The sequence below is a fragment of the Oryzias latipes genome, chromosome 16, assembly GCF_002234675.1.
Source record: "Oryzias latipes chromosome 16, ASM223467v1".
Classification (NCBI taxonomy): domain Eukaryota; kingdom Metazoa; phylum Chordata; class Actinopteri; order Beloniformes; family Adrianichthyidae; genus Oryzias; species Oryzias latipes.
In genome coordinates, this window is record NC_019874.2 from 20099300 (window position 1) to 20126151 (window position 26852).

The 26852-nt window shown below is 40.1% G+C and overlaps 3 protein-coding genes across 8 annotated transcripts in view; 2 read left to right on the forward strand and 1 right to left on the reverse strand.

Moving 5' to 3' along the window:
• Positions 1-1996: 1996 nt before the first annotated feature.
• Positions 1997-8797, reverse strand: LOC101167898 (rap1 GTPase-activating protein 2). Of its 2 annotated transcripts, none has more exons than XM_004078195.4 (19): positions 8411-8797; positions 8234-8266; positions 8023-8113; positions 7903-7938; positions 7769-7816; positions 7435-7632; positions 7252-7349; positions 6820-6898; positions 6107-6160; positions 5925-6008; positions 5746-5846; positions 4355-4484; positions 4047-4205; positions 3389-3460; positions 3033-3119; positions 2778-2933; positions 2617-2700; positions 2523-2542; positions 1997-2443 (listed from the first exon to the last, which is right to left on the reverse strand). In XM_004078195.4, exons 1-19 carry the CDS (start codon positions 8479-8481, stop codon positions 2362-2364), a joined length of 1683 nt encoding a protein of 560 aa, XP_004078243.1. In that variant the 5' UTR covers positions 8482-8797; the 3' UTR covers positions 1997-2361. The 2 variants fall into 2 exon arrangements, with proteins under 2 accessions (XP_004078243.1, XP_020566266.1); XM_020710607.1 differs by having other exon boundaries at positions 8234-8325; positions 8411-8541.
• Positions 8798-9959: 1162 nt separating this feature from the next.
• On the forward strand, positions 9960-17987 carry casp2 (caspase 2). 5 transcript variants are annotated; one of them, XM_011485422.2, is made up of 13 exons: positions 9960-10066; positions 10510-10768; positions 12326-12490; positions 12583-12648; positions 12785-12928; positions 13159-13225; positions 13536-13627; positions 13718-13900; positions 14226-14354; positions 14451-14541; positions 14801-15001; positions 16440-16549; positions 16635-17987. In XM_011485422.2, the coding sequence occupies exons 2-13, from the start codon at positions 10634-10636 to the stop codon at positions 16767-16769; spliced, it is 1518 nt and encodes a 505-aa protein (XP_011483724.1). In that variant the 5' UTR covers positions 9960-10066; positions 10510-10633; the 3' UTR covers positions 16770-17987. The 5 variants fall into 5 exon arrangements, with proteins under 5 accessions (XP_011483724.1, XP_011483725.1, XP_011483726.1 ...); XM_011485423.2 differs by having other exon boundaries at positions 14801-14989; XM_011485424.2 differs by having other exon boundaries at positions 12326-12478.
• Positions 17988-18980: 993 nt separating this feature from the next.
• Positions 18981-26852, forward strand: part of clcn1 (chloride voltage-gated channel 1) — a 32056-nt gene continuing 24184 nt past the window's right edge. Inside the window, exon 1 of the mRNA XM_023964439.1 lies at positions 18981-19423. Coding sequence (XP_023820207.1) covers positions 19373-19423 — 51 coding nt within the window. The 5' untranslated portion in view covers positions 18981-19372. The remainder of the gene's footprint in view (positions 19424-26852) is intronic.

Consider the following 26852-nt stretch of genomic DNA (forward strand, 5'->3'; position numbering starts at 1 on the left):
AGTTCTGCATGTCACCCTTGTTCTTAAAGATCGGGACCAGAACGCTTCTCCTCCATTCCTCAGGCATCTTCTCACTCTCTAAAATCCTATTGAACAACCTTGTTAGAAATTCCACTGCTGTCTCTCCTAGGCACTTCCATACCTCCACAGGTACGTCATCAGGACCAACGGCCTTTCCGCTCTTCATCCTTTTCAGAGCCTTCCTAACCTCATCCTTTCCAATCTCTGCTACTTCCTGCTCCACAACAACCACATCTTCCTCCCTTCTTTCCCTGTCATTTTCCTCGTTCATCAGCTCCTCAAAATACTCCTTCCATCTTTTCTGTACACTCTCCTGGGTTGTTAGCACCTTTCCATCTCTGTCCTTAATCACCCTTATCTGTTGCACGTCCTTCCCATCTCTGTCTCTCTGTCTGGCTAGCCTGTACAAGTCCTTCTCTCCTTCCTTTGTGTCTAACCTGTCATATAGCTCATCGTAAGCTTTCTGTTTGGCCTTTGCCACCTCTCTCTTCACTCTACGCTGCGCTTCCTTGTACTCCTGTCTACCTTCCTCAGTCCTTTCTACATCCCACTTCCTTTTAGCCAACCTCTTCCTCTGGACGCATTCCTGTACTTCCTCATTCCACCACCAAGTCTCTTTACCGTCTTTCCTCTTTCCAGATGACACACCTAGCACCTTCCTACCTGTTTCCCTGATAATCTCTGCTGTAGTTTCCCAGTCCTCTGGAAGCTCATCCTGACCACCCAGGACCTGCCTCAACTTCTGCCTAAATTCCTCACAAGTTTCTTCATTCTGTAGCTTCCACCACTTGGTCTTCTTTTCTGTTTTCCCTCTCTTCTTCTTCCTGACCTCCAGAGTCATTTTACACACCACCATGCGGTGCTGTCTGGCTACACTCTCTCCTACCACCACTTTGCAGTCATTAACCTCTCTCAAATGACCTCGTCTACATAGGATGTAGTCCACCTGAGTACTCCTACCTCCACTTCTGTATGTCACTCTATGTTCCTCTCTCTTCTGGAAGTAAGTGTTGACTACAGCCATTTCCATCCTCTTCGCAAAGTCCACCACCATCTGTCCCTCCAGATTCCTTTCCTTCACACCAAACCTGCCCATCACCTCCTCATCACCTCTGTTGCCCTCACCAACATGCCCATTAAAGTCTGCTCCAATAACAACTCTCTCTCCTCTGGGAAAACTCTCTATGACCTCATCCAACTCACTCCAGAATCTCTCCTTCACTTCTAACTCACAGCCAACCTGTGGCGCATACCCACTGACTACATTCACCATCACCCCTTCGATTTCTAACTTTAGGCTCATCATCCTGTCTGAGACTCTTTTCACCTCTAGAACACTGTTTACAAACTCCCCCTTCAGAATCACACCTACCCCGTTTCTCTTCCTATCAACACCATGATAGAACAGTTTGTATCCTCCTCCAATACTACGTGCCTTGCTGCCCTTCCACCTTGTCTCCTGCACACACAGTACATCTACATTCCTTCTCTCCATCATGTCTGCCAGCTCTCTGCCTTTCCCTGTCATTGTGCCAACGTTAAGAGTCCCTATTCTCAAACCTATGTTCCTGCCTTTCCCCTTCTCTGTCTGGCCACGGACCCTTCTGCCTCCCCTCTTTCTTCCACCAACAGTAGTCAAATTTCCACCGACACCCTGTAGGTTAACAGCATCGGTGGCGGTCGTTGTTAACCCGGGCCTCGACCGATCCGGTATGTCTAAAGTGTTGTGGATGATTCGCATGGTTATTTTGGCAATTTTTACGCCGGATGCCCTTCCTGACGCAACCCTCTCTATTTATCCGGGCTTGGGACCGGCACAGAAGTTACTGGCTTGCAACCCCATGATTTAGATTTAAGGAAACAAAATCAACAAGAACAATAAGCACAAAAAAAACTCACAAACTCACATCACATAATGTTTTCTATTAACCCCAAAAAACATATTTTTGCAGCATTTAAAGAAATCAATACAGAGTTTGAGAAATATCAAGATGAATTTTATTTTTCATCAGAATTAGGTCTAACACAATAAACGGTCTTCATTGTTATAGAATATGCTATTGTACTGACTCTTCTGTTTCAGTCTCAGTATATGTACCGCATCACAGAAACATCAAAACCCCCTGGCAGGTTTTTTTTGGGTCAAACGTTTTACTCTGATGAAGCTTAACTTTTTTAGAACTTTCTGCACAGTCTATTATGATCTTAAAATAATTAAACTCTCTGAAAAACTATTTTATTACTCTATGTACATGTAGTATTCAAGTCAATAATTCAGTTATAACAATAAACGCTAGTAGTGTCATGATATTTAAAATATCTACAGGTTGGTAGATTCCTTCACATCTCCTCTTGAGGACTTGCATGATCTTTCAGTTCAACAGCCCCCAAACTGTCAGATGGAAGTCCTGCAGATTTGTCACTGCAAAAAAAAGCAACTTTTAGCCCTTACCATCTCAGCTTAGATAAAAAATAAATTATTTTTTGTTTGTTTTTCTCACCTTTCTCCATCTTTATCCACCTGAAAATAAATGGAAATAGCTTGTTTTAATAATTTCAATGTATAGATGCTTAAAAAAACCTGGTTTCTGTTACCTTAGGCTTCTGTGACGAGTTTCCAGAGATCTTCCTGGGCACCCCCAGAGTTTCAAATGAGTGGCTCCGCACTCGGATGGCCCTCTGATGGTGGTGAATCAAAAACAAGAGAATTCAAGTCAAAGTAATTTCATGAGTCTCTGAGGGATGTTAGCAGTCACCTTAAAATTTTCAATAAAGCCACCACTTCCTTCAGAGCCTCCACGCACACCCTCAGAAGTGGAGGCTGGAGCCAACGATGAATCCCCCATCATGCACTGGGAACGGGTGAAAAGTTCAGTCTTCAAGCTCTCCAGGAGCGACAAGCGCGTTCGAAGCTTCACGGGAGACAAGATGGTGCAAGAGAATGCATATTTCAGAAGTAAGTGAAAAAGAACAGCATTAATAAAAATCTAAAGAGGTGTTGCTTCGGCTACCTCCAGTTTGTTGAACTGCTCAGCCTTGTAGCAGGAAATTTCTGCATTGATGAGCTTGGTGAGGAGAAATTCTCTCAGCTGACAATGCTGATAGATACAGAACAGAGAGAAGGAGAAAGGATTAAAAGGTTTACTGATCTATATCTCATCAAAGTAATGGGTTTAAACTCTCAGGCTGCCTGAAATGTTCATTAAAACGATTGACTAGAAGGTGCAAAATATTCCTTCACAACAAACATTTTGCAGATGTTTGACAGCTGCAGAAGCATGTAGGAGTAACTCATGCAATCAAAAAAAGGGGTCAAACAAACAGAAGATGATGATGATACATGTGAAGAGATTAAACCAGGTTTTACTTCTGTGAAGAGGGGGGGATCAGGGATGACCGGTCCAAACGGAGGAACGTCGTCTCTGGCTGTTACAGACACCTTTCAGGAGAAAAAAAAGATCTGTAAACCTTTTAACATTTTTTAAAACAAGTTTCTGAACAAGTTTACAACACAAAAAAACAAACTTCTCCAAAGGTTTTTTTTTAAATTTACTTTAATTTTTTAAAATAACTTCAACCTGTTCTACAATTGAATGGATTTAGTTACCTTCTTAGATTAAAAAACAACTTTGTTTTTAATTTGCTTGCGGATCACATGAATGCAGTCATTTAGATTTTTCTCTTTTATGTACATGGGGAGAATTAAAATATTTCCTCAACTCTCAAAGCATGTAGAAAGTTACACATAACTAACAATAGTGCTTGCTGAGAGTGTTTATTTCCTCTAACATCCTAGATGGTCATGTCTGTGTGTGCATTACTCCAATGCATTAATATTATTTATTCATTACGCTTCAAAAAATTGGACACTCTTGAGTAAGAAATTATTCATGGCATTTGTGTAAATGAACACCATAAGTACACAAACATTCAAATCAATCACATATTTAAGATATTTGTTACAAATAAACCTTTTTTTTTCATGAATACACCGCAGAGTTGAACTAAGGCCAGTCTTGACTCACTTGGTAGGCCGTCCCTCCTTTCTCCTCCCTCTGAATCCTTCGCACCACCAGAAAACTGTGCAGGAAGTGAGACTTGATAACGTCACATAGAAAAGGGGTGTTGCCTTCCTGGTAGACCAAAGCTACTATATCATTACCAATGTGTCTTTTTCTTTGCAGCTGGTGATAAACAAAACAAAAAAAATGCAGAAACAACCATCAGGATCTACTCAAGAAAAGTATTTTCCAGGAAAGGGGTCATAAAGCGTGGAGACAGAGTCCTGTGAATTATCATTAAAGACAGACTATGGAAAATGCACGGGACTGACTTGCTGCGGGTCTCCGTCTGTGTAAGGCAACTTTGTTGAAACATGGAACATGATTTCTCTTCCATGAAAGGAAGTGTAGACGGCTTCACTTCCTGTCTGAGCGTGACACACATCCAGACCTCCTCTGAATCTGGAAAAACACAACAAAATCGAGGAAAGGTCAAAAAGACCCCAACTAATTCCATAAACTGATGACTTAAAAGGACAAATTGACCTTTTTTTATTATTAGATTTTATTTAAACCAAAAACAATTTTAGAAATTCTAGAAAATACAAATATGTTGCTCTTTATTTTACAAATTCACATTGACACTTTTGTCAGATTGAAACAAACTCTAAATTTAAAATCTCATTTACAACTAAAATGGACAATACAAAATATGAAATATTAGAAGTTCAAAAACTTTCAAAATAGATTTGAATCAGAGGAACTTCCAACACATGCCAGTTTACCTCAGCTGACAGCAATAAAAAAGGAATGATTGGAGGATATTTGCCAATTTAATTTCTAAATCCATTTTAGGGCAACAATCACTGGTTTTAACCCTTGTGCTATCTTAGATGACCCCACCCTTACATTGACGTGTTCTCCCTACCATGACAAAGGTGGATAAAGGTGGAAAGATTTCACGTAATCCATGGACACCAGTGAAGATCACAAATCATTGAAGAAAAAAGGTTCAGCGCACTGTCTAGTGGGTCTAGATGACCCAACTCCCAATGTTAAAGTGCCTAGGATAGCGCAAGGGTTACATAAGATGATAAAGTGTAAAGAAATATGAGAATAAAAAGTCAACAACAGAGGTCTGCAAACAAATGCCGACATGAAACCTGGATCCTGAAACCAGCCTGTTAGCCTTCACTCTCCTCCCATTCAACGACTAATGGCTAAATCAATACAATTTTCCATTCCATCACTTACAATAGATGTTATTAACATTAAGTCATATCCTCTGATCAGAGTTCTGGTTTCTATTTATGACTGCATTTAAAAATACATATTCTGGTCTACTATGCTTTTTCCACAGCTTCCTAGATACATACATACATACCTACATACATAAATACATCCATACCTACATACATATCTACATAAATAACTAGATACATAAATACATGCATATCTACATACATACCTACATACATAAATACATAAATACCTACATACATAAATACATGCATATCTACATACATACCTACATACATAAATACATACATACCTACATACATACCTACATACATACCTACATACATACATATGTACATACGTACATACATATGTACATACGTACATACATAGGTACATATATACAAAGAGACACACACACACACGGACACACACACACATATAAAAAGATCATTGCCAGATAAACAATGAGAGCATCCTTTACCCTGTGAATCCCTGCAGCTGAACCGTATCTCCCAGGATTGACAGGAACTCTTTAAATTCTTCACTTTCCTCTCTGTTGCTCAATATGTCCTCCTCAGTGAGCTAAAGAAAGACAGATGGCACTTCAGCTGTTTTTTAATTTCTTGTTGTAAATGAAGAAATTAAAGAAATAAAAAGTACCTGCCCCTCTTTTTGGTATAAGACACCAAACTTAAAATTAGGAGACACTCTGTGTTCATCAAAGGCAGTTATGAGGTCTGGAGCCTGGTGGGAAGAAGAGACATGCAGAGCTGACGTGGGCTTTTATTCAGTTATGGTTTTCTAACACCAAAGAAAATGATGTTTGAATTTTTCAACGTTACCTTGAGATAGCAGACCACATTAAACTTTGGGACGGACACTTTGTCACAGAGCATCTAAAGAGAATTAAAGTTGCTTTATAAACAAATCGCATTTAGGCAGGCAGCTTCTCAACCCCTTAACAACTGAATTTATTTCCAGCTATGAATAAAAAACTCACTTATGTTTTGCTTTCATGTAGAGTTAGTGTAATTTTGGATCCAAAGTGGTTTGATGCAAATTTACATTACGTTAAGCAGACAAAAAATGTTTTTGCATAATTTGCATAAAAACAATCAACCTAAAGCTTGTCTGTAAAACATATTCCTAAAGAATATGAAAAATGACCATATATTCATCTATCCATATACATCTACTTATATTTTCTCAACCCGCTGCATCCCTTTCAGGGTCACAGGGTCGCCTTAGCCTGTCCCTGCTACTGTTGGGGTGAAGATGGGGTACACCCTGGACACACAACTTGGTAGGGCCACACACTATCATACCTAGAGACAATTTAGAGTAAACAATTAACCTATGGAGCGTGTTTTGGGGACTGCAGGAGGAGCCAGAGGGCTCCTGCATGGGAAGAACATGCAAACTCCACACAGAAAGGATTTGAACCAGGACCTTCTCCCTGTAACGCAAGAGTGCTAACCACTGCCCCACAGTGCAGCATATGGCCATAAATAAAGATAATGCAAAGTTAAGTGTGAGTTTAAGGAAACGGGTTTACCTTTGCTAACTCAACGGCTGAAGGGATGTTGGGAAAAAGGGACACAGAGAAAACTCCGTGCAGAGAGCACTCCTTCATCCTGTCAGACAAGAACACTAAAACTTTTTGTGCAATTTTTTTTCAAGTTTTTTATTTAAACACATAAGATAATATCAAAGTAAAATATTTGAAAAACTTTTTTGAGAATCTTTGATTCAAATACTGATACTTGCATTGAAATAATTACCCAGAATCCTAGAGTAACATCCATAGTTAAACAGACATTTTACTTTCATTCAAAAATTCAAAAGATTATTCTAAACAAAAATGGACACTTTTTTTGTCATGACAGACTTTTTGATGTGACAACAGTATTTCTAACCATCAAGCTTCAGACAAAATCTAAATGACAATGTCAGTCATAACTTATGACTAAACAGTCTTAGGTCTGACCTTAGTATTACTCTTATCTTATTTTCCTCTTCCTCCAAGCACACAGAAAGAACCAGTGGCCCCAAATATGGGTCTGCAGCTGTGAATGAATGGTGGTACTTAAAGGAAAGAGTGAAAAACATGAGTGCCATGTGACCCAAAGCTGGTTCACATTCCTGTAATCAGCAGTGGAAGTGGGCTTACCCGAAAGCGAAAAAACTCCTGGTAGGTTTTGGCTTCGCCGTCCCTTTCCATGATGTCATAGTTCTCCACGTGGAGTTCACGGTGGGAGGAAGGAGGACTCACATCTGCAAGCCTCTCCAGCGGGGGGTCAATCCAATAGCCTCCTGACTCTGAGGGGAGGATGAGGGGCAGGTCTGCACCTACGGTCAAAAGCTGAGACTGACACAGACACAAAAGGAGCGGAAGATTAGGCTGACTGTTTGGGGGGGAAACATGTCACTTGTTATGGAAACTTCAACACGTGAAAGTATGTTTAAGCTGCGTGTGGTGTCAGATACTTTTTAGTATGGTTAACCTTCAGGGGCAGTGGGAATACACAGCGCTGCTCATCGATCCTGCTGCCCTGATGGATAAGAGAAGGATGACAACAAAGCTTTTCCGCTCAGATGACAGCAGACATTGCATAAGATGTATCAAGCCGAAACTCACTTGCAGCTTCTCGATAATTTCAAACAGCTCTGTGTCCTGACATGAAAAAAACAGATGGTAAGTCAGACAGAAAGGGGAAGGACAATAACTCAGACAGAGGAAGAGCATTTTTGACATCACCCGCTGACTGCAGCTGGAAGAAACGACAGACTTGCTGCCACTTGTGGGAGAGTCCAGAATGTCCAGTATCTTCTCTTTTCCAGATTCCGGTCTGCAGCAACAGGTTTATGAACACCAGACAGCGCAATCTGTTATCCATCTTCCAGTTTTTACGAGACAAAAATAAGACTCCTGGTCACGGGACCGCTGAAATTCTGGAACAAACCCTTACCTCGTCTCATCCCCACACGTGAATCTGTCCACACTGTGAACAAAGACAGAGAACATCCGTGGGAAAACTTTTCCTCAAGGAAGCAGGATTCTCTAAATGCATAAAGTTCATTTTATTCAAAATAAGCAATTAACTTTTGTTCTTTTTTTTAAGAATTTGAACTAGAAATCTACTCACCCGCCATATGCCCCAAAAGTGAAACTTCTCTTTCTGGAGAAGGACGTGTCATTCCTCTTCTCCCTCTCCATGATTTTGGTGTCACGGGGAATATTTGTACATGCCAGTTTGCTACACAGTCAATCAGAGCTGGCTGAGGTTGAATTAATTCACTCTAACAGTCTGCCACTCCTCCCCTTCCTCCTCCTCCTCCTCCTCCTTTCTACCCCCTGCCACTCACTCATTTAAGCTTCCTTTTCCTCCCTGTGTTCTGTTGTTAGCCGGAGAGGCAGGGTTAACCCACTCGTGGTCGCAGGTGCACCACGTGCGAGCGATAAAACAGACATAGGTATACTGCTTCAAGCTGGCAATCTCAACAAAACACCAGTAAGGTGGTTTTTACAGAGTTAAGATGCTTTTCCAAACAAAGAAATAAAACGAGGGAGGTATTTTTCACCCTGAACCTGTTACCCTTTGAGTCAGTCAGAATCATCAATTATTGACAGCGCACACAGTAAGGGTGAGGAGGTATACAGCAGGGGAGGGTGAAGTGGAGAGAGCAAGAGAATGCTGGAAAGGGAAGGAAGAAAGGCACAAGCTAAACGAGCGGGAGGAGGTGCACATACCCATGGAACAGACTCACATGATGGGAGCTACTATATGTGACAAAGTTCCTCAAAAAGAAATCTATTTTTAAGTGAAAGTAAACTTTTGGGAAATTAAAAGCTTAAAGGCCCACTCCAATCATCTGTTTTGATCTATTTGAAAAGCATTCCCAGTGGTCTTTTTAATTATAATTCTGCAGTTTTATCCAAAATCTAAAATCATTTTATTTTGTGGGACATAGTTTCTACAGAGCGGCAAGAGTTCATTAGAGACTCACCTCTGCATTCCTTAAGTTAAGAATTTAACTTAATGATTTAAAGTCCTAACCTTTTTCCAACAAAATTTATTCGTCAGCTCCTGATACACAACGATATTAACAAAGTAATACTCAGAAACGCAATTTTAAGCCTGATTTTCTTTATATGTGTCTTTCATAAACAGAGGAATGCAACAAGAACATGTTAAAACATGGTTTTTATTGGAGTGGGTCTTCAAACAAAGGATCTTCCACAATGTGCATAAAATTATAAATCTGTGCTTTTGACTGCAGTTCTAACAATAATAAGAAAACACCCTATTTAATTACCCAAAATGTTTGTTGAAATATTAATACTGAACATGTCATAAAGAGAATGATGGAAATAAATAAAAAAGCTTTATTATTAATCTAATAATACATGCGATATTCCATGATCAGTTAAAAAAAACTATAAGAGCTCCAACAAATTTAGTAAAAATGTGTCCCATTTTAAACCATTACATTTGAATAATCGTCCATCCTCTAGATTTGCGCCTTTTTTATTGGTTCTGACAAGATATATTTGTTTCATCATCAGATTGCCTCCTATCAATAAGGACTTTGTTTATGATTCAAATTCAAAATGCCCTCTTCTGAGCAGTTTACAGTGGACAGGAAACGGTATTAGAAGAACACGCTGATTGGATACTGGAAACGTCAATCAAAACTTTCTGTTCTTTCATTGGTCGAAATCCAAAACAATGACGTAGAACCTTCCTCTGCTACATGAAGGTATCCCGCGGAAGTCGAGCTCTGAGGAAAGAGGGTGGAAGGTGTATACTTTACTTGGCTTTTCTTTTATTAACTAGATATTAAACATTCCGCTGTGGCAACAGCAGAACGATAAACTTTCAGCTTAGCTGGATTGAAATGACAGTAACTTCGCTGCAAGGAAAAGTCGGATTTAGCTAGTTAGCCTGTTAGCATTACTATATGGGCTCAGCCAGGTTGTGATTTGTCTTGTCAACTGTATATTACATTGTAACTCGCTTCATCTTGGAATGAATGTATTTTAAAGTTTGCTAATTTTACTTAGAATATTTTAGACTTATTCTCCTTTGGGTTAACGTAATAATCGAGTTTCTTATCTTTCTTTCGGTTCTTTTTTTCCCTTTTCTTTATGCATCGTTCTGTGACTCCCTCTTGTTTACTCCTTATAGTTACTTTGTCTTAAGTGGTTTGCAAGAAAAATTAAAGACTATTACTTCTTCATTAGGAACGGGTCAAACGCTGGCGCTGCTGACCCCGTAGTGACCCCGTAGGAGGAGGACCTCCCTCTCTGGTGAGACCATCGGTGGTCCCGCGCGCAGCTTTGGCGCAGCGTCACGCAAAAGTGCGGCATGCAGAAGCGGGACGCGGAGGCTCTGCGGAACTGCTCCGTCTGTCTGCTGAAGGACCTGGTCGTGGATGAACTTCTCATTCAGGCGCTGGTGAAAGATGGCATCCTGACGCAGAACATGGCAGAAAGCATTATGGTAAGCCAACGCAGACGTCAGCTATCTTGAATCTTCTGGACAAGGTGGATCATGAGGATCAGATTACCGTAATTTATAGATGTCCAGCAATGTCTGCTGTTAATTCTGCGTGACACCATTTTTGGAGACAGTTAGGACTCATTTAAATACTGTTTTAATCGTTAATGTGAACAACCTTTGGATAAAGGAGTAGGTGCTGGCTCAACTTTAAATTTTAAAGCTGTTAATCTTTCAGATTACTATGAAATTAGTTGTTACTATGTACAAAGGAAAAAGCTAAAAAAGATCAAAGAGTTGACGGATCCCACCTTTTTATGATGTACCGCTATTAAACTAACAACACCCTGAAATACATCTGATTGCATTGTCTATTTGATTCCTAAAAATAAAAAAAAGAAGGACCATTTCTGGATCTTGAGGTATGCACTTCTATCCGTTTTCTATACCTTCTTGGTCCCGTTTGGGTTCATTGGGTCGCTGGAGCCATGGTACAGCTTGGACAGGTTACCAGTCCATCCCAGAGCCTGGAATACACCTAAATGTTATTTTAGCAACAACAAACTTTAACAGTAGAGGTTTTTTCTATGCTTACCAGTTATCTTCTGTTGCACCGGCTGACGATGATGAGTTTAAAAAATCTGTATTAAATTGGAATTCACTTAAAAAAAACAGCATTATTTAATTAATATTGTAATCAATAAATTATTATTTAGTCTTTTTTGGGGGGGGGGGGGGGTGAAAACTGCTTTTATCTAGTTTTTTGTATAAAAATGTGTAATTTTCCTAAGAAAAATCACATATTTGCTCTGTTTATATCACTTGTGTGCAAATGTTTTAATAACCAAATAAAATTTGATTTTTGGTCAAAAATAATCAATACTTTATTGATCTAAAATGTTATTAGAAAAAAAGTCATTTCAGTATTTGGCAGTTAAATTAAGCTTTGATTTATATTTTTTGATTAAAACACTTAGTTTTAAATCCACTTTGTAGGCACTACTAACAAAAACTACAACTTTATGTGTTATACAATAAATTTATTTTCCTTTAATTTTTGAGATTAAGAAAACCTCATTTTAGGTCCAGAAAAAATATTGGATTTATGGATCACACTGGGTATAGCACAGTTTTGAAATATGGTTTTAAAATTAGGCTTTTACATGAAAAAAAACAAGAATTTCCATTAAAACACTACTTTATTTTGAATTCATGCTACTGAGCTGTCCGTTTTTTTGCATTGAGTCTCTGTAGAGTGAACTGCTGACTTGGTCAATAAACACGTGAAAGTGAAATTTGTAAACCCTCAAAGAGCTGAGTTATCCATCAACATTTCTATGGAATTTTCAGAGACTTATGAATGTGAGCCCTTAGAAAATGACTTTTCTTTATTGTTTGGCATGACATACAGTCAAACTTTAAATGTTATTTCCCCTGGGACCTTAAATTAGTTGTTGTTGAGACTTTTTAGGAATGTACTGGAATGTTACTTTGGTAACGTTTGACTGTTTAGGCACCGGCTGTGACCCTCAAGACTCTTTTCAATCTTTTCAATTTTAGGTGCAGAAAACTTCCCACCACCGGAGCTTTAAGTTATTACTTCTTTTACCAAAGCGAGGACCCAGAGCCTTCAAAAGCTTCTGCTCAGCACTCAAGGAAACGGAGCAGGAACACCTGTGTGACCTGCTAACACAAGAGGAAGAGGGCAGAGAGGTGTGTTTAGATGTGAGTTCAGACCTTGCTGCCCATCAGCACTCATCAGTATGCAGAAACAAGGCCTCCTCACTTCAGATTCTTGAGTTATTTTCTGCTCACAGTCTGTCCAGTCTGAGACGGAGACAACAGGACGACCAGGATGGCTGAAGAGAGCGAACAAGAGAGAAGTGAGCAGAGCACATTCATGAACACATGGCGAGAGACCAGAACTAAACGCCTCCCGAGGTGTTTATGTCTGATTAGCAGCTTCAATTCCACATTCAGTAAGGGAAAGCTTAGGTTGTGTGATTTTGTTTTTTTCAGACGCCATTAATAAACAGTGAGGAGCAGAGTGAAGTGAGCAGCAGCATGTCATATCCCATCCATGACTCAGATAGCTGCTGCTGCTGCTGCTGCTGCTCAGGGCCTTCAGCTAGAGATGAGAACAAAGAAAGACAAAGGGCAAAGGCAAGAGGAAGTGATAAGCGCACAGTCGTGAGAATCCCGCTCTGTGTCTGCCTTTTATTCCTCACCCAGTGCGCCTGCTGAGTTGCTGAAAAATCTGACAGTAGATTACTGTAATACATTCAAATGAAAGATCATCACGCCGAAAAACTGCTGCCGCCCTCATCAGACATCAAAACCCTTCTCTACCAGATTAATTTGTTTAATCAGCCATTTTTTGTCTCATCTTTCAGATATCAGGATCTTCTTTGCCATATCCAACTCAGGAGGAGTTTGCTCCGAAGAGAGCAAAGACTCTCGGTGAGTTTCACTGTCATGCGTTCGTTTTTTTAGACATACAGTGGCCTAAAACTGAGCAAAAAAACAAATGTTTTGGAGCCAGCAGCTCCCTGACGATGGGGTCTTTGGGATCCCAACTGGTAACAGACTTTATAGTGTCTCCAATTTTTCAGACTGTAATGAGAAAAGTGCAGGTACTTGTTTGTATTAAGTACAAACACCACACCCCAGGGGTGACTCATTCACAGCCTTCCAGCACAAAGTCTGTGAGCTTCCTAAATAGTAACGTTAATCTGTTCCTTTGTTATGTGTTTGTATGTCTTCACCACAGAGTCCATGGAGTCCAGTCTCGATGCTGACAGTCCCATCAACACCCCCGTTCTGGCATGCTCAGCTGACTTTTACCTGTCTCACTGTCAACAGGTAGATCGCTGACCAGCAGCGGGTTGTTTCATCGTGTTACATTCCCTCACGTTGCTTATTCTCTGCGTGCTTCTGCTCTTCTGACTGAAGTCTTACAGGATGAATTCTTCTCCTCGGGGTTCAGTCTTGGTGATCAGTAACATCAACTTTGACCCCCGTGCTGCCCCTGAGCTTGACCCAAGGAAGGGAGGTGAGGTGGACGACGAGGTCCTCAGGAAGCTCTTCACTGAGCTGGACTATTCAGTAAATTTCCACAGAGACCTGACCGCTCAGGTGAGACTCTCGCAGCATAAATGAGTTGTAAAGTCATATATTTTATCAGTATGCTTTGGTGCAGACATTTAAGTGACGCTGCAAATCTGTCACAAGTTGTAGCTTCAAATATTTAAGTTTTTTGTTTCATTTATTCTTTTTTTTTACCAGTTTGGAGAGAAAAACTAGTTTGGATTGGTTAGGAAAACTTTGACAAGCTTTAACACATTAAATGCTTTTGTGGAGAGTTTTTTTATTTAGTTTTTCTATTAAAAAAAACAGACAATGAAATAGCAGGACTTTTAAGCTCCTGTGTAGCAACTACCATCCTTTATTTTTTCTCCAGGACATGAAGATGGTCATTGAGAACTTCTGCAGACGACCAGATCACCAGAAAGTTGATAGCTGTGTGGTGTGTCTGCTTTCCCACGGCGTGGATGGAGCCATTTATGGCACGGATGGGCAGCAGCTGGCGGTGAGCTTATCTTATATTTTTTGCTGTATGCTTTATGACTTTAAACAGCAAAGAAGCCGCGTTTGTTTATTTTAAATGTAAACTTGTCGTTTTCAGCTGGACTGGGTGTTTGAGGCCTTCGACAACGCACATTGCCCGCTGCTGCAAAACAAACCAAAAATGTTTTTCATTCAGGCCTGCAGAGGAGGTAAAAAAGGAGGATGTTTGCTCAAGATTTGGTAAAGCTTTGTCTTTAACTTGCTGGGATTTATGCTAGAGGAATAGAGTGTTGGAAAACAGATGGATGCAAACATATATGTATTTTTAAAAACTTTCATTCTAGTACTTTCTAGCTTTACTGATTAACATTTTGCCAACTAAAAATTGTGTTCAGCTTGCAAAACTTTTTATTTTTTGCCCATTTTAATTTGGCATTGCCTGAACTTAAGCTTTTTTTATCCTACCAGATGAGATGGACTGTGGCGTGGAGCAGATAGATGGGCCGGCGAGGACCTTTTCGCCAACCTGTGAACAGCGGGATGCTGGGAGGGAGGAGCAGGGGGACGCAGACGGCAGGCAGAGAGCGAGCACAGGGAGGCAAAGGATTAAACTGCCTCAGCGGTCGGACATGATCTGCGGCTTTGCTTCTCTCAAAGGTCAGAGAATTTGTAAGTTGGTCCCATTTGCTATTCAGAGCTTCATTTATTCATGAACTGCGAACCACGTTCATCAAATTGTGATGCAAATCATTTTTACCCAGTAATGAGCACATCAGTTGTGTTTCAGCTAAATAAAAAAAATTGTGATCAAAGAAAACATTTTTCAAACTGTTCTGAAAAGAAATGTCACTTACTGTCTTTATTGTGTTTGAGAATACATCCTAATCTGCCTGTAGGAACATGAACCTCAATACCTGTCAGAACATGATTGTGTGATCTTTTTATAACTGAAAAAGGAGCCAGGAAAGAATAGATTTCTATGTCGACATGTCCTAAAGAGGAAATCTTTTTACAAACATTTCTTCAACGTGAAAAAAAGCTGTTTCTAATTATTGAGATTGTCTTATTTTTTCAATCTATGTAGTCTGAGAATGTTTTAAGTTTATTTTGGTTGGTTTCAAACTTGGGAAAATAAGGTAAAAAGTGAAATTTAAAGTGCTCAGCATAAATGACTACACCCACTTTAATAAGTATTAATTTAATCAGTAACTCAATGAACAAAAGAAAAATTTCCAAACTTTCCACAAGTTATAGTTTTATTGAACACTTCTTTAATTCTATTACATGAAATAAAGGTTAATGATCTATCTTAGATCACATAATCTTCAGTTTTGCTTAAATTGGTTGAAGCAAAAATGAATACACCCTGGAACAAAAACTACTACATCCAGTAATTTGTATGAGCACCGGTATGTTTAAGGACAGCGCCAAGTCTTCTAGGCATGGCATAAACAAGTGGGCGATCTAATCTTTTTCCATTCTTCACTGAAACATCTTTGTCCTTTTCTGCTTGTTTAAAGTCCCACTCATTATAAATGTCATTTTTAGCCAAAATCAAAAACACTTTTCCCAGGACATAGTTTCTGCAGAGCGGCAGTAGTTTATTAGAAATTCACCTCTGAGTTGTGGGCGGGACTGCTGGCGTGGAGCAACCCCGGTCTCCCTTCCCCTTCCCGTTTGTGAGAGTTCTATATTTACATGCTCACCTGCCTGGTCACAGCCTCTCACCCTTTTAACCTAACATTAATGTTCCAACGAAAATGGTGAGCAATATTGGAGCTATCCAGCCGTACAGTTTTGAGCCAGATGCCAGCTTGAAGAAGGAAAAAAAAGACGTACATGGATCTGTTTGTCTGCAAGTGGATCCATCAGAATGGAGCGGAGCAGGGAGCTTGTGACTTGTGGCCTGCCCAGAGTATTTTCTACGTCACAACTTTGCTGCTTTTCAAACGTAGTTTTTTCGTCTGCCCCTGATCCACAATAATATTATTTTTAACTTTTCTTTATGTATGTCCTCCATCATGAGAAAAACGCAACAAGAACATGTTAACAGCACCAAAAACATGATTTCCATTGGTCTTTATAACCTTTAAATATTCTTTTTTAGGCACAGCAGCCATGCGAAACACCAAGAAAGGATCTTGGTTCATCCAGGAACTGAATACAGCACTCCGCCTCAATGCCAGAGACACCCACCTCGCTGACATCCTCGTGCAGGTGACAGATGTACTTTTTAAAAATGAATTTATTTGCTATAGTCCCATCAAAGGCTTTTCTAATCATGTCAAACTTGCTTTTTTAGGTCAACAAACGTATTAAGGAGAGGGAGGGTTACGCTCCCGGCACAGCCCACCATCGCTGCAAGGAGATGTCAGAGTTCACCAGCTCACTTTGCAAAGACCTTTACCTCTTCCCCAAGTACCAGCCCCAGTGTTGACATGCAAAAAGCGCACTTTAGGTTGACGGTTTTGTGCAGCCTCCCAAGCACGGCCGTCACGGCAGCTCAGAGAATGCCCCCTACTGCCACACATTCCCTGTTACAAGAGACCAACCGTGACCCGCCTCTTCCAGAGACAGGCGTTCACGTGAAAGTATTGGGAGAAAAAAGACGAGCAGGTTAGACAATATACAAGTAAAATCATGCTCTTCTATATATATATGTGTGTCTGTCCTCATGCCAGTTAGTGGGTTTGTATTTGATTTCTGTCAAACCCCACATTTACTCAGACCTTTCTCAAATCACTATTTTTAAAAAAGCTTTTTTGTTTTTACACAAATCTATTTTTGTGGCTTTATTTTCTACAAAATCGTTTTTTTTTGTAAGGATTTTTAAAGGCGTGTGTGTTTTTGTATTTTTAGTAAACTGACAGGCAGGTGGCAGCACAGCAAAAACCAATTCTTTTCATCAGCTCTTAATCATAAATATTTATACTCTGGAGATTAAAGTAAATCTGTAAAGTTAGGACCGAAGTTTGTCACTAAAAGTTATTTTTTTGTTGTTGGAAAAGTTTGAAATCAAACTTTAAAAAATAAAAAAAATCCCTTAACCTACAGGACAACTTCTAAAGGATGTCTTGAAGTTTTTATTAGTAATTTCTTTTAAAAAACCTGTGTATTATTACTCAAAAAAGCAGCATTTTAAACATGAATATCTACACTCATTATTTTCAGGTGAAGTCCTCCTGTTCATGTCAGGCTGATGGGCTAAACTTTGGTGCTACATTCATAAACAGAAACTCAAACTCATTTCTAGTGTTTCTCTCAATGTGGGAGTTTCATGGTCCATGGGACCGTACCTGATACAGGATGGAGGGAAGGTCTTTGCTTGCGCCTCCGTGGCTCTTTGCTCAGCCATTTTTTCATGCGGTGTATATGAAAGGTGCATGAGCATGGACAGGAAGTTCCCTGCCAGGACCAACTGTGTTCAGTCACCACAGTGTTGTAACAAAAAACAAAGAAGCCCACATGTGGTCCAGACAGTATTTGTAAGTGAAGATGCTGTTCTTTGCACAGCTTTATTCTCTTAATCAGGAGGTACAGTCTATAGAAAGGATCTCTGCAAATGAGTAAAATGAGACTTATTGGACTTGAGGAGATTGTGTCATCACTTCTGACTGCCAGATACACAATAAAACTCAATTTCTTTTAAAGAAAACAAAGTGTACGTTTGATTTTCTCGCTGCGTTTATGTGGAATGTGAGGCCTTTGCCCGAATGTACACCGCGGCTTCTCCTGTGCATGCTCCGCTGCATCTGATCCTCCTTGTTGCTGTGTTTGGGTGTGTTGTTGCCGGCGTATAGCCCCCCCCCCCTCCGTTCTCAGGTATAGTGTAACTGGCTCCCCACTCTTTGACTGCGCTGAGGTCTCCTCTGGCTGCGACTGAGATGGATGCATCTCCCACACGTATCGCTGGCGCTGCCTGCCGCCACCCACTGATAATGTTCTGAGTGTATCAGATTGAGGCTCAGCCAGCTGTCCAGAGTCACTCTCCCTTGACACACTCACTTAAACACACAGCGGTCAAAATAACACATTTCTGGCTGGCATCAGATGGAACTTGGAGATGAGCTTGATATGCGCTTGGCGTGTGGACCACAAAGCGGGGCGGGCTCCCTGTTTTTGTTTTTGTTCCTGTCCTTGTCATCAGAGAAGAGGGGGACTGCCGTGGGAGCTGCATAGTCTTATCTGTGAGGGATCAGGGGCCCTCACGGAGCGCACCAAAAGAGCTTTCTAGACGTAACGCAGCAAATTGAATTCAAATAAACCCTTTTTTTGCTCTTTTAGGATTTGTGAACCTGCTGTTTAAACCCAATGGGAATCACTTAACTCCTGAAGGGTTTTATTTATTTATTTATTGGGGGGGGGGGGGGGGGGGGGATTTTCTGTGGAAAAGAACATTTAGTGATTGGAGCTGCCTCAGCATGTGACTGCTGTGGGGATTGCCTTGGCGCATTGGCTTGCAAGGTGTGAGCTGTCACGGGGGTGTCGTGTGCACCTTCCCACTCACGTTGCAGGGGCAGCCCTATGAGGGGGTGCCCTTCCAATTCCCACCCTCTCCTCTACCCCTGTCCAAACAAGAGCAAGCCATCCAAACACACACGTCTAATGGCTAGCAGTGGTGGGGGGGGGGGCGAGGTTGCTGCAAATACTACAAGATGTGTGTGCGCGCAATGAGGTGTCTGCAGTTCTAATAAAGGAAAGCGCAGTGTCCTTCCCTGCCTCATCAGATGGCTTTGCGCTGCTTTGTCCGCCCGCCTGGTTTCTGTCAGTCCTTCGGTGGAGCGGGATGGCTCGCCACCTCTGGATCACCCGGAGAAGAAGTTCAGGAAGGATCTTCTTCACACTTTTGTGACTTGTCTCAGCTCGAACTGCCTTTGAGGTTGCATCCCTAAGCACCTGGGAAACATTAGAAGATATTTGCTTGTTTATCCGACAGTAATTACACAAGACAGAGGGGGTGCGCGTGTATGGTGTTGCCTACACCACTGGAAATGCTGGGGTGTCCAGCGAGGTTATTTCTGGATCAGTGACATTGTGTCCATGGCTGCAGATGCGTCGCACAGGAAGGCTCTGAGATACCAGCAGACCCTGGTAGGCTTTCCCTCTCTTTACCTGTCTACCTGTGTGTTGTCCTATCTGTTTTTCAAACTTTTCCTTGGTAGTCTGCTGCTACACCTGTTGCTTCTTCATCACACCCATGAAAGCCATCAGAAGATCTTTGCAGGCTGTCTTCTCTTGCTCAAAAATGGCAACCTACCTGCTCTGTTTCTGTCATCAGCATCCTCCATTTCATCTTTTTCTGATGCATCACACCAACTGCTCATCGTGTCAGATCAGTCTTCATCTTCGGTTACAAAGGCTCTGTCCATCAATCAGCAGTCTCCACAACAAAGGAGTTAGAAACTATGTGGCAAAACAGTAAAAGTCAATCGCCATTATTATTTGCACTTTAGACACACAGCCTTTATCTCTCTGTTTGATTATTGTCCAGTCCTGGACTGGATTAAACTATTGAGCGCATTTCTATTTTGTGTCTCCTCAAGCAGCAGCCTTGTAAAGTCGTTTCTCTTTCACATGTTGGCGGTTAAAAATACCTATATATGAGAAACCTGAGCAGAATGGTTAGGTGTACATGCTGAGGTGAAGTCCCATCACTTTGTCACCTGCTTAAATGTTCTCCCTGGCTTTGCGGAGCATCTTGATATGTTTGGAGTCAAATATATCCTTTTTTCGTCTTTGATGGGGGGAGATAGGATTTTTTTGGTCCTTGGGATAGCCGCTTGACTTTGATTGAAATAACTATTATTGTTAAAAGAAATGTCCAATTAAAAATACATTTTGCAAAAAGCACACTAAGTAATTACCCAAATGCACTCATTGATAGTTACTTTATACTGACAAAAATTATATTTAAAGTAACTTTTTTTGCCTCATTTTCATAGATTTATCCTCAATATTGGAAAGATAAAGGATCTGCATAGCACAAATTATGGATCAAACTATTTCTGTCTATGAACAATGAATGATCAATGATCATTCATTAATTTAAGATTTAACAAAAAGTGTAGCATCCTTTGTCAGCCAATTTAATATTTTACTAAACCCTTTTTGATCCAAAAGTCTGTGGACTGTATTGGTCCTTTCATCTTTTCTTGAAGGATGCAGACTCTGATCAAAGATTCCTTTACAAATGAAATATTTACAAGTCTCCGCAGGTGGAAAAGCTGCCTCCGTGTGCTTGAGAAGCTGTTAATGGATGAATTTGTCTAATCATTAGAGGCAGAAAGAAGCATCTTTCAATTATGGTTACCACTTTCACACTGATACTGCTGACAGCAGGTTGGAGACATCTGTGTGTTTGTTTTCCCATAGAGGGGTCAAAGAAATGTAGAATTTTATTGTGAAAAGCAACTGTAGAATCTGCTTTTTTAAATGCCCAAACTAACAATGAAACAAAAAGGAACTGCAACGGAAAACAGTAAAAAGAAGAAACAGAGCAAGAAAACTTTGAAAAAAATACATTTAGATTTAATGACAAACTAAGCCATTCATTTCTGTAATCCAGTATTCATTGAATGTTTTAAACTTTTACCTGCTGTTTTACACTGAAAATTACATTCCTCTAAGGTCAACTTGTTTATCGGTTGAATCTGGAGTCTTAAAAAGAAGCTTTTCAGTGTTCAGTGGTGGACAATAGTTCACACATTTCAGTCAGTTTGAGCCCCGTTTTCTTGTCCTTTGACCCGCAGATCACTAAATTAATATGTGCTGAGCTTGTTCGGTTGTGTTAATTTCCGCCGAGTGACACAACTGTTGTTGACCCTTGACCTTGACAAAGAGAAGGCTCTCCCCATGGGCTCGTGTAACGCTGACAGACGGCGGGAACAGTGCTGGAGGCGCACTCAGCCTGTCCTGTTCCATGCGCGTCATGTCTTCCAGTTTATGTGAAAATGTGGGTGAAGGCAGAACAGTGGTAGGAGCCGGGTTGGGTAAAAGAAATTGTACAATTCTCGGATGGTACAGTCTACTAAAGGGGATAATAATAATCTACCAATCGGCGAGAACTAAAATAAAAGTGATGTGGGTGATTAAGATGTTCAATTTAAAGAATACTTGTAGTTATAACTCATTAGCTTTCCAACCGTCTCATTATGATCAAATCCCATGTTGTGAAATACTGTCAATAACTTCTTTTGTGTAGCGCACTCCGCCTGCCTGTACAACAAGTCTCCAGGGACAGCAGGGCCCAAGAAGAGACAAACGGTGTGAAAGAGAGGGAGGAGCGTGGACAAATGTGTCAGTGAACATTGGGTCACACTGCTGCTAAAATTATCCACGAGTAAGGTTTCACCTCAGGGGTTGGGGGGTTTGGATAGATGAGGACCAGGAGTCGTGAGAGGGAAAGCTTAAGGGGGACGTACGGGGAAGGGAAAAAATCGGGGGGGGGGGGGTTCAAACTCAGGTGAGATGGAAAAAAATGATAAATGTACAACTTTGAAAACTAGCGTAAAAATGTTGGACATATATATACTGGATCCTAAAGTTCTGGAAAACAGTAGTTGTGTGGAACAAAGGGAAGTTAGAAGCTCTGTTGACTTCAGCAATGGTCCACCCATATGCCAATCAATACATGCCACGCCGAAGCTTCTGTAAAATCAAAACGACAGTAGACATAAATATTTAATGTACATCAAAAGTATTATGGAAACTACACTATAAATACCATTATTTGTGTTTTTAGATTAGACTTTTACAGCATGAAGGTTATCAGAGAATTGCTCCTTTTACTCTAGTAGTCTTTGGTGATACTGCAACATTTGCTACTTCCTGGTTGGCATCAAACTTGTGACAGAAGGCGGGGCTTCGGTCAAACGCATCAGTTTGTAGAAAGAGTAAAAAAAATGTAAAGAAAATGGGAAAAGATCTTAAGGTTTTTGAGGGAGGTAGGAAGGTAGAATTCCTTTTGGATAACAATAAATCTGTTGTTGAACAAGACATGAACAAAATCAGGGGCGTATTTAATCTGACACCAGCTCTTCACCTCCATGGTCTTTGCCTATCATAGACCTTAATGAAAATGAACTAACAAATGGGACAAACAAATCTGGCACTGATTAAAAGACACTTAGTGAGGCTGTTATAACGGGGAGGATTTAATGGACACCTGTCAATCAAAAGACCAAGCCCTAATGTCTGTGCATCTTCTGTAAAAAAATTGTATCACATGCAAACTATTTTCACTGGGATACTTTTATTGTTTTGTTTCTTTGGTTTTTTTTTATATTTAGCTTATATGCCTTAAAGTGAATCTGAACTAATGTACTTGTGTAAAAAGCCACCCAGTGGTTACTTGATTAATTCATTTCCCCCCACTTTTATTTTCAAATTTCCTTCAGTCCAGAATTCCAGAGACTACTTCATTTATAACTTTTTTAATTTGAAAATGAAAAGCATTATTAATTCTGAAGTAGTTACAGCATTTGTACAAACCTAAAACTGTAATTTCTCCGTGGACCCACAGATTTTTCCATCACACCTCTACAACATTACATACTGGTAATCTGAGACCATTGTCAGGTTCTACCACATCAGATCACAAAGAAACCTTCTCTTCCTTGTGCTTACATTTGTCTGTCCCTTGTAATTAACTGAGGAGGCAGCTGAAGATTCTGCACCCATATACAGACAGATGGTTTTAGACCCACAATCCCAAAAGCTGTGCTGCGGTGAGTCATGAACCATAATCGGAAAGTTTCTTTGCTGCGGAAAGCATGCTCCTTTTTTGTGGTTCTTCAGAGTTTTTTTCTTTTCTTTTTTAGTATGTGCCATTACAAGAGAAGAGCTAGTGGTAGAACACAAAAGTGTGGGTGTTTATCTGGACCACAAAGGACAAAAACAACAAAAGCCATCTATGATACCACAGAACAGCTTGAGTTTGCAACAAGATGTTAAGTATTTTCTTTAAACCTGTGGTGGAGAGTCATTTTTATCTGTAATATTTCTAAAACGCTATTTACTTTGACAAAAACTAAGTACATTAATTTCATTTATATACCAGAAGCAACAAAGTACATTAAGCACAACAAGAACTCTCTTTCACTGCAGAAGACGATGGTCAGTACATTAAGTACAGTAGAGTGACCCTGTCCCACACCGTTTTAATATAGTCACGGTCGTCTCCGTCAGCAAGGATCATTCTTCAAGCTGAAGCTTGTGTTCAGCTTTATATGATCCTCTTGGATCAGACCTCCAGGTCTCTGAATTGAGAGCTGCTGACAATTTATTGTCAACTCTCATGTACCTGTTCTAATCTTTCCCTCACTGTGTGCGTTTGTGTGTGTGTGCACAGCCATAACCACTTGAGGTCTATACAGGAAGAAGCAGGTACACTCTGTGTCCCTCGTACCGGCAAAGACAGGGAAGGACGGCTATAAGACACAGATGTCCAGGGAGGGAGTTGCTGCATGTTACAATCAGGCGTCAGGTCGGGCTGCGGCGTACAGGAGGAGAAGATGGGAGAGCGCATCAACACGTTTAAGACGGTTCTGAATATAGATCAGTTCCTGGTAAGGTTCAAAGGATTTCTTTTTTTTAAAGAAATCATTAGAAATTGATTCAAAGGTATTATTGCTGCTTTCATTCTTCCTAAAAAGGTTATTATTATTGCGTTTAAGTTTGAAGTAGATAGAGGATCCATCGTGGTCAATATTTTCAGAATTACATGGTGTAAAGTTGAAGTTGTGTGCAGACAAAGCGTGGTTTGTTTTGTCTCTTGGCTGCTACCACTTGCCTTAATTAGAACGTGACAGCTTGAGCGGTGTTTGGCTGAGGCAAGGAGTTGCTATTTTGCTGGTTAATTAATGTGTGTCTGTGGAGACATACTCTGGTGGAATGTGTTTGTTGATCTGGACGATGAAGTGCGCGTGTGTATGTGCGCGCGTGAGTACTTGCAGAGGGGGTAATCTCCTGATCTGTCCGTCAGTGACTGGGTCAAATTTTATCATTAACCTTGTGCTACAGGACAGTACTAGACTGCAGTAAGGCCTCGCTATGAACACACTTGTATTTAGTGCACTTACAAAACAGATAAGCACAAACTGATTGACAATGAAAACTTTATAAAAAAATGCAGCTCCGCCTCATGAAGGATTCAGGAATGCAGTATTATTATTATTTTTTTAATTAACTCTCAATGTCACACTGCCCTTAAACCTCTTCATCTGTTCATGCTGCAGACAATCCTCATTTATTTATAGTTGTCTTGAATTCAGGTTTCTTTCAGGAATGCATCACCTTGTTTTAAATAAATGTTAGATCTGTGAAGGCATTGCTCACCTGCATAGTTTCTTTTAACTGCAGGCTCGGAAGTGGTTTCTTTTTCTCTATTTTCCTCTTCTTGTGGGATTTGAAATAAGTGAAACTGAAGCAGCTTGAGTACAAGAGTTCTCTCCGTAAGCTGTTAATGAGTGGTGCAAGTGTTGGAGATGTCCAGCAACGCCTGGGTACTTTCATGTTTCCACAAAGCGATCAGAGCAAGAAAAGTACAGACAAGTGGAGGAAGTCTACTCAAAAGCAACTGAGATCAGAACTGCAGCAGGAGAGAGAAAAGAGGAATTTAGAGTTCTTGATGCTAATGTGTCACTTATTAGAGCGTTAAAAAGATCACTTGTGACCCTCTGTCTCGCTGAAGAGTAAATCAAAGTTGATTTTTCTGTTTTTTTTAAAGATTACTTATTTTTTTATTTATTTATTTTTTTAAAACCCAAACACAGAAAACTTCAAAGGTGTTTTTTCCCCCTCAAGTAATTAGTCACAAATTAATGTAGTCTAAGATATAAGTTTGTGTTTGAAATCTCTGAGCATAATGTCACAGAATGACAGCGATGAAGAGAATTCTTTCGGATGATTTTCAACTGTGGGAAAAATCTGGAGCTGGAAGACGATAAACTATAAAATCTCTAAATTAATAGTTGTCAAACAAGTGGGTGGGCACTTTATTAAGTTTATGCATAAAAAAGAAAAGTCTTAAACTATGCCAGAATAACAGGCAGGGTTAAGATGAAAAATTAGGATGAATTTCATAACTTTTTTTTAAAGCTATTGAAATGATCAAGCTAACCGTAAATGATTATTAGAAAGTGGTCAAATATAATTTTATTCTTTTCTTTGTCATGTTGTGTTGACTTATTCAAAAAGTTTTTAAACTCAAAAATGCTTGTAGAAAAGGTAGCAATGAATGCAACATCAGTTAACCTTTTCAGCCTTTTTTTTTGCATTTTCAGATGAGAATCCTTTTTTTTAGACATTTAGAATGTGAAATCTATTCAAACGTTTTGCTTACCAGTATAGGTTTGCTGACAATGTTAGCAGCAAACAGTTAACAGAAAAGCTGTGTAGCTCTGCTAACAAAGCTGTTAGCAGCATGGTTGCTATTCTTTCTGTTACCAAGAAGCAACCATTGACTGTAAAAGAGAACTAGATTGATTGAGTGTGACGTTATCCATAGAAAATAACTTACCCCCGGCTCCAACAAAATGAAGTCAATTGTGTCGCCATGTTGGGACCAGAAGGCCTGAGAAAGCTGTGATTGGTCCGAGTCTGTTTGAGTCATCATTTCTATAGCTACCACTAGCGAATCAGAAGGGACACAACACATTACTTGAAGGTGGGCTTGAGAGAATCTGTCCATTAACGTGAACGTTCGACATGAAACTATATACTTTATTTTAGGCATCTGATTGGTCAGTTTATAACTTGAATTACCTGTACTACAGAAAAGGTTTTTTGGGGGGAAAATAGGATTAGCAAGTACATGTTAAAAAAGGTATCAGAGCAAGATAAATATAATGATCTGATAAATATAATGACTAAGTGTAGGGCTGCACGATAGGAGGAAAACTGGCCATATGCGATATTAATGATTAATATTGTGCTGACGATATAACTTGCGATAAATGGACAAATAGCAAAACAACCAAAAAAATCAATTCCATTTCACTGCAACAGTTTAATTTAAATAAGAGTCAACATAACTTAAAATATGCTCCAAATGACCCACGCCGATATAAAAGGGCTCCATCTGATTGGTCAACAACGTGATTGCGCATATGCACAAATGGATTTATTTGATTCATTAATCAAATCAAATCAACCTTTATTTATATAGCACTTTTTCGACAACAGATGTCACTCAAAGTGCTGTGCATAAAATACAATAAAATTTAAAAACAAGATGACAAGACAAACCGTGCGACAACCCCCCCCCCCCCCCCCCCCCCCGCAAAAACACACACGCACACACACACACCCACACACACATAAATAAATAAAAAAATAAATAAATAAATAAAAAAGTGATAGAATGATAGAATGTAGAGACCTGGCTTTGTCCTGAGGTGGGAAAACGATAGTTTGGGGACATGTCCACACCAGCGACCCCCCAACCCAAGTTCACGGAGTACACCACCACAGAACCCCCCAGATCCGATCAAAAGAGTCAGACCCAGGAGATCCCACTGCA

Coding starts and splice junctions, on each gene's coding strand:
- LOC101167898 (XM_004078195.4), bottom strand. CDS start 8,481: ATGGAGAGGGAGAAGAGGAATGACACGTCCTTCTCCAGAAAGAGAAGT. Junction 8,114..8,233: donor ACGTGTGGGGATGAGACGAG/GTAAGGGTTTGT, acceptor CTGTTGCTGCAG/ACCGGAATCTGGAAAAGAGA. Junction 7,350..7,434: donor AGGAGTTTTTTCGCTTTCGG/GTAAGCCCACTT, acceptor CTTTCCTTTAAG/TACCACCATTCATTCACAGC.
- casp2 (XM_011485422.2), top strand. CDS start 10,634: ATGCAGAAGCGGGACGCGGAGGCTCTGCGGAACTGCTCCGTCTGTCTG. Junction 14,355..14,450: donor CGGATGGGCAGCAGCTGGCG/GTGAGCTTATCT, acceptor TGTCGTTTTCAG/CTGGACTGGGTGTTTGAGGC. Junction 14,542..14,800: donor CATTCAGGCCTGCAGAGGAG/GTAAAAAAGGAG, acceptor TTATCCTACCAG/ATGAGATGGACTGTGGCGTG.